The 7500-nt window shown below is 51.5% G+C and overlaps 1 protein-coding gene across 1 annotated transcript in view; it reads right to left on the reverse strand.

Moving 5' to 3' along the window:
* The window catches only part of rad50 (RAD50 homolog, double strand break repair protein), a 37833-nt gene that overhangs the window by 21236 nt on the left and 9097 nt on the right, over positions 1–7500 (reverse strand). The window contains exons 10-16 of the mRNA XM_084444424.1: positions 7127–7261; positions 6683–6889; positions 3352–3534; positions 2472–2629; positions 1771–1946; positions 1359–1593; positions 777–966 (exon numbers count right to left, since the gene is read on the reverse strand). Coding sequence (XP_084300550.1) covers positions 777–966; positions 1359–1593; positions 1771–1946; positions 2472–2629; positions 3352–3534; positions 6683–6889; positions 7127–7261 — 1284 coding nt within the window. The remainder of the gene's footprint in view (positions 1–776; positions 967–1358; positions 1594–1770; positions 1947–2471; positions 2630–3351; positions 3535–6682; positions 6890–7126; positions 7262–7500) is intronic.

The raw sequence follows: 7500 nt of genomic DNA on the forward strand, positions 1-7500 counted from the left end.
GAGGAGAGGTATATACCAGGTATCTGTTCATGAGGGCAGGTATATACCAGGTGAGGGGAGGTATATACCAGGTATCCGTTCATGAGGGCAGGTATATACCAGGTGAGGGGAGGTATATACCAGGTATCTGTCCATGAGGGGAGGTATATACCAGGTGGGGGGAGGTATATACCAGGTGAGGGGAGGTATATACCAGGTGGGGGGAGGTATATACCAGGTATCTGTTCATGAGGAGAGGTATATACCAGGTGAGGGGAGGTATATACCAAGTGAGGGGAGGTATATACCAGGTGAGGGGAGGTATATACCAGGTGAGGGGAGGTATATACCAGGTGGGGGGAGGTATATACCAGGTGAGGGGAGGTATATACCAGGTGAGGGGAGGTATATACCAGGTATCTGTTCATGAGGGCAGGTATATACCAGGTATCTGTTCATGAGGGCAGGTATATACCAGGTGGGGGGAGGTATATACCAGGTATCTGTTCATGAGGGCAGGTATATACCAGGTATCTGTTCATGAGGGGAGGTATATACCAGGTGGGGGGAGGTATATACCAGGTATCTGTTCATGAGGGCAGGTATATACCAGGTATCTGTTCATGAGGGGAGGTATATACCAGGTGAGGGGAGGTATATACCAGGTATCTGTTCATGAGGGGAGGTATATACCAGGTGGGGGGAGGTATATACCAGGTATCTGTTCATGAGGGGAGGTATATACCAGGTGGGGGGAGGTATATACCAGGTATCTGTTCATGAGGGGAGGTATATACCAGGTATCTGTCCATGAGGGAGATGTCTTGCAGGCAGGCCTTGGCCGTGTCCTCCTCTGACATCAGGGTGGACAGCAGCGTCTCCTGCTCCTCCACCTCGGCCTTCAGCCTCTCGATGTCCCGGTTCACGGCCTGCGTCCGGTTCCTCAGCTCGGGCAGCTCCTTCTCCTGCAGCTCGCTGATGGACACCCTGGAGGGGGGGGGCAGAGGTTCACAGAGAGTGGTCTTTCATTATGAATCTGGCTCCACCTTCTGGCGGAAACTACACGTGCAAAACAGACCCGTCCGACAGCTCTTGTGCTCTTGTTTGACAGCTAGTGAGCAGGAGCTAGGAGGCAGGAGCTAGGAGCTAGGCAGCAGGAGCTAGGGAGCAGGAGCTAGGGAGCAGGAGCTAGGAGCTAGGGAGCAGGAGCTAGGGAGTAGGAGCTAGGGAGCAGGAGCTAGGAGCTAGGGAGCAGGAGCTAGGAGCTAGGGAGAAGGAGCTAGGGAGCCAGAGCTAGGAGCTAGGGAGCAGGAGCTAGGAGCTAGAAGCTAGGAGCTAGGGAGCCGGAGCTAGGAGCTAGGGCGCGAGCGAGAGCAGACCTGACGGGTTTGAGGGCCATCATGTCGTCCCTCCTCCTCTCCTTCCTGCGCAGGTCCTGCTCCGTGTTCTTCAGCTTGTCGGGGACGAGGCGCAGCTTGGACTGCATGTCACTGACCACGTCCTGCAGCTCCGCCTCCGAGGGGAAGGTGCGCTGGCACACCGGGCAGCACGCCGCCTCCTCCGTCAGCTGGCTGATGAACTGGCTGTACACCGCCGTGGCACCAGCCAGCATGGCTGGGAGGGAGACACACGCGCACACACACGCACGCACGCACACACACACACACGTATGCACGCACGCACGCACACACACACAAACACACACAAACACACACACACGGTCAGGAGGTATTTGGAGATCGGTCCTCCTGTAGCTTGGTCAAGGTGATGGGTCAGAGGTCAGGGGCTAACCTCTTTGTTTGGACGTCTTGTCCAGGTCCTCCTGCAGCTTGCTGAGGTCTTGGTCCAGATCCTGGCTGCCGCACACGTTGAAGAGCTTCTCCTCATAGCCGGACAGCTGCTGCTCCTTCCTACGCAGCTCAACCGTGTAGTGGCTCTTATTCTGCTCCCCAGAGGCCAGCTCCTTACTGGACACACACACACACACACACACACACACACATACATACGTAATCCACAGGCAAAATAATCCCAACGTGGGATCAATAATCCAACACGGAATGGTATCCTAATCCACAAGACAAGACCGATGAATCCACCAGGTAACGATCCGACTGTGTACAATGGGGTTTAAGATGTCCGCAAATTAAACAAACAACGCCGGGCCAGACTACACCGCTTCTGCGTTCTTTTAAAACTCGCTCTCATTTCTCTCTCTCCCTACGGACAGGAAACCGTGGGTTTATCAAGGGAGGGGGGGGGGGGGGGGGTGTGTTGACAGATGACGCGAGGGAAGTGGATGGGATTTTGGTGACAGCGGGACAGCACAGCTGGGCAGATTGCCACAGCACGCACACACACACACACACAACGCACAAAATAGCATGTAGGTCCTAGTTTGGTCAGCTGCTCACATATGAACACATGAATGTATAGATGGAAGGATGAATGAATGAAGGAGTGAGTGTTCACCCTGACGCATGTGAGCCTACTTGAGTTTGGCCAGCCTGTCCCTGGTGGCGTTGATGTGGCGGGTCTTGTTGTGCAGCCAGTCCTCCAGCTCTCTCTTGTTGGGGAAGTGTCCCAGCAGAGACATCAGCTCCTCCTGGTGCCGCGCCTTGATCTTCCTTACCTGCTCCTCCTTGTCCGTCTGCAGGGGCACAGCACAGGGGTGCAAAACAAGCACACCTCAGTATCAGACTGCGTCTGCGGGGATGCGGTGTATGAGAATCAGTAGCTGCTGTAGAACTGGGACATTTGAGCTGCATATTACACTGTGCCTGACAGGTCTAAGCACACTACAAGACAGGACTAAGCACACTACCTGACAGGACTAAGCACACTATCTGACAGGACTAAGCACACTTTACCTGACAGGACTAAGCACACTTTACCTGACAGGACTAAGCACACTTTACCTGACAGGACTAAGCACACTTTACCTGACAGGACTAAGCACACTATCTGACAGGACTAAGCACACTTTACCTGATAGGACTAAGCACACTGCACCTGACAGGACTAAGCACACTACAAGACAGGACTAAGCACACTGCACCTGACAGGACTAAGCACACTACAAGACGGGACTAAGCACACTTTACCTGACAGGACTAAGCACACTGTACCTGATAGGACTAAGCACACTGTACCTGATAGGACTAAGCACACTGTAAAAGACAAGACTCAGCACACTACCTGACAGGACTAAGCACACTGCACCTGACAGGACAGAGTATAGCAGTAGAAAGTCGTTGAGGTGGGGGTATTTGATGTGTCCACAGTTGGCCCTGGGGTGGCTGACCCACTGGTTTCATTGCACTCTGTAAAGCAAATCAATTCCTGACCAGCGTGTGCCTGAGTGGAACCCACCTTGTCCTTCTTCAGCATGTCCATCTGCGTGCGTGCGGTGGTGTGGCTGTTCAGGGTCTCCATCTCCTGGTCCAGCCGTCGCTGGGCGCGGTCCAGCTCTGCCTTCTCCCTCTGCAGCTCTAGCACCTCCGCCTTCAGCCCCTCCACGTTGGAGCTCTGAACCGCCCGCGCCAGCTCGCGCTCCTGGGCACAGGGGGGGGGGGGATTAAGCAGTTAGGATGTTAGAATAAAGAAATGCATGACAAAGTGCTTAGAACTATCAAAAGAACAGCTGTATGTACGCCCATATGCAAGGCTCGACCTGGCCTGGTTTTTACTCAACTTGCTTCAGTGGAAGACAGTTACATTTCTGGGCAGTATGTGAACAACTTGGGTTTTTTCTCAACTTCCATCTGGAAGCTTTTTCAAACCGAATGTTCCGTTCAGCACATGGTGTTCTCAGCGAGTGTTTACTAGGCTGAATTAGCTACTGAAAGGCATGTGACATGCCCAGATAACTATCCACGTTTCACATCCTTTCAGTAATTCAGCCAGTTTGGAATTACAAGAGGAAGTTGGGTTTACATTTGGTAATATGATTAATTTGCGTTATTTTCTTGTAACGCTTAAAATGTCCAGATTAATTGTAAGAGTTAATGTTCACAGCCCTAATACTGTATATCACAATCATTTTGGCTCTGTACACCACCACAATGGATTTGAAATGAAATATGTGCAGACATTCAGCTTTAATTTGAGGGTATTTACATCCAAATCAGGTGAATGGTGTATGAATTACAAAACATTTAATATGAGGTACCTCCTTTTTAAGTGACTAAAATAAATTGGACAAGCTAACAAACATAAATCAAATTGTAATTTTAATATTTGGTTGCAAATCCTCTGCAGTCAATGACAGCCTGAAGTCTGGAATTCATAGACATCACTAGATGCCGGGTTTCATCCCTGGTGATGCTCTGCCAGGCCTCTACTGCAACTGTCTTCAGTTCCTGCTTGTTCTTTGGGCGGTTTCCCTTCAGGTGCGTCTTCAGCAGGTGAAATGCATGCTCAACTGGATTCAGGTCAGGTGATTGACTTGGCCATTGCAGAACATTCCAATTCTTTGCCTTGAAAAACTCTGGTTGCTTTTCAGGTCAATTGTCCATCTGCACTGAACAGCCATCCAATGAGTTCTGAAGCTTTTGGCTGAATATGAGCAGACATATTATTCATAGCATTCACATCAACAATAAATACAAGGGAACCAGTTCCATTAGCAGCCATACATGCCCACGCCATAACACTACTACCACCACCACGCTTCACTGATCATGAGCAGTTCCTTCCCTTCTCCATACTCGTCTCTTCCCATCATTCTGGTACAATATGATCTTTGTCTCATCTGTCCATAGGATGTTGTTCCAGAACTTGACAGGCTTTTTTTTGATGTTTTGGCAAACTATAATCTGGTCTTCTTGTTTTTGAGGCTCACCAATAGTTTCCATCTTGTGGTGAACCCTCTGTATTTACTCAGTTGAAGTCTTCTCTTCATTGTTGACTTTGACACAGATGCGCCTACCTGCTGGGGAGTGTTTTTTGATCTGGCCAACTGTTGTGAAAGGGTCTTTCTTCACCAGGGAAATAATTCTCCTGTCAACCACCACAGTTGTTTTCTGTGGTTCTGGGACTTTTGGTGTTGCTGAGCTCACCAGTGCGTTCTTTCTTTTTAAGAGTGTACCAAACAGTTGATTTGTCCAGACCTAATGTGTTTGCTGTCTCTCTGATGGGGTTGTTTTGATTTTTCAGCCTAATGATGGCTTGCCTCACTGATAGTGACAGCTCTTTTGATTTCATATTGAGAGTTGACAGCAACAGATTCCAAACAAATACCATAACTGAAATGAACTCTAGACCTTTTATCTGCTCCTTATAAATGAAATAACGAGGGAATAACACACACTTGGCCATAGAACAGCTGAGCAGACAATTGTCCAAATACTTTTGGTCCCTTAACAAGGAAGGGACCACATATGAAATGTGTTGTAATTCCTCCACCGTTCACCTGATTTGGATGTAAATACCCTCAAATTAAAGCTGAAAGTCTACACTTAAAGCACATATTGAATGTTTAATTTCAAATCCATTGTGGTGGTGTACAGAGACAAAATGATGAAAATTGTGTCAATGTCCAAATATTTATGGACCCAACTGTACGTACACACACACACACACACACATATATATATATATAATATAATATATATATATTATACATATAACCATCGCTCTGACTGGGCTTAGTGGGCCTTAGTGGGACAATAGGCTCCACGGGGAGGTGGTGGAAATACAATAGGAGAAATGAGGTATCTTTCCACTGCGGCTTTTTCAAAACAGCGGGCTAACTTTAGTAGGATTTTTATTCTTGCTAGCCATGCCACTTGTGATGGCGTGCATAGAATTATCATTGCATCAATTTCCTCTTTTTCAAATGTTCTTACCTTTTGCCAACAGGAGAGGGCGCTATATGATTGGCTTTAGCTTGTGGGTGACTTTGGTCTACATGAACAGTATATCTGCCTCCACTCCCTCTTACCTTCATCCATGTTAAAAAGGCAAAACATCTACCTAACATTCCCTCTCACTAGCCCCTCCCCCCCCCCTCCCCCCTCTGATTCCTGCCCCACCCCCCCCTCTCTCTCTGATTCCTGCCCCCCCCTCTCTCTGGGTCCTGCCACCCCCCCCCCCTCTCTCTCTGATTCCTGCCCCCCCTCTCTCTGGGTCCTGCCCCCCCCCTCTCTCTCTTATTCCTGCCCCCCCCCCTCTCTCTCTCTCTGGGTCCTGCCCCCCTCCCCCCTCTATCTCTGGGTCCTGCCCCCTCCCCCCTCTCTCTCTGGGTACTGCCCCACACCCCCCCCCTCCCGGTTCCTGCCAACCACCCCCCCCCCCAGTATATCTGCCTCCACTCCCTCTTACCCTCATCCATGTTAAAAAGGCAAAACATCTACCTAACATTCCCTCTCACTAGCCCCCCCCTCTGATTCCTGCCCCACCCCCCCCTCTCTCTCTGATTCCTGCCCCCCCCTCTCTCTGGGTCCTGCCCCCCCCCCCCTCTCTCTCTGATTCCTGCCCCCCCTCTCTCTGGGTCCTGCCCCCCCCCTCTCTCTCTTATTCCTGCCCCCCCCCTCTCTCTGGGTCCTGCCCCCCTCCCCCCTCTCTCTCTGGGTCCTGCCCCCCTCCCCCCTCTCTCTCTGGGTACTGCCCCACACCCCCCCCCTCCCGGTTCCTGCCAACCACCCCCCCCCCCCCCCCCCCCCCCTCTCTCTGGTTCCTGCCCCCCTCCCCCCTCACTCACGGCCTTGGCCAGCTCGGTCTCCAGCTCCTGCAGCCTGCTGGACGCCCCCTCCAGGCTCTGCAGGTCGTCCCTGGCGCTCCGGAGCTCCGCCTGCTTCCTGTCCAGCAGGTCTCTCTTCAGCTCCACCGTTCTCTCCAGACCCGTCTTCTTATCCCGCAGCTCGTCCATGCTCTGCTGCTTCACACGCTCCCTCTCCGCCATGTCTCTCTGGGCACGCGCACACACAAGTTACACACACACACACACACGCCCCAAAACACACCCATACAGACACACACACACCCATACAGGCACGCACGCACGCACACACGCGCACGCAAACACGTGCGCAAACACACACACACACACACACACGTTAACACACACAAGCAGGCCCACAAAACACACCCATACAGGCACACACACACGCATGCACATACATACAAGTAATTAGACGCGTCTCACCATGGCCTGATTGGCCGCTGCCGTCTCCTGGTCCAGCCTCTCTTTGACCTGCCGCTGGAAGCTCTGCAGCTGGCGCTCGCTGAAGGGGGCGCGGTCATAACCGTCCATCTCCAGGTCTGAGGCCAGGGAACGCACCTGAGTCAGCACACACACACACGTTCAGGCGCGCACACACACACGCATGCGCGCATACACACGAACACACGCATGCGGTTTGGGAGAGCAGGAGATTGATTGTCTGTTGTGTGTGTGCTTGTGAAGACTGTCTGTTGTGTGTGTGCTTGTGAAGACCGTCTGTTGTGTGTGTGCTTGTGAAGACTGTCTGTTGTGTGTGTGCTTGTGAAGACTGTCTGTTGTGTGTGCGCTTGTGAAGG

Source organism: Borostomias antarcticus (genome assembly GCF_949987555.1).
Source record: "Borostomias antarcticus genome assembly, chromosome: 1".
Classification (NCBI taxonomy): Eukaryota; Metazoa; Chordata; class Actinopteri; order Stomiiformes; family Stomiidae; genus Borostomias; species Borostomias antarcticus.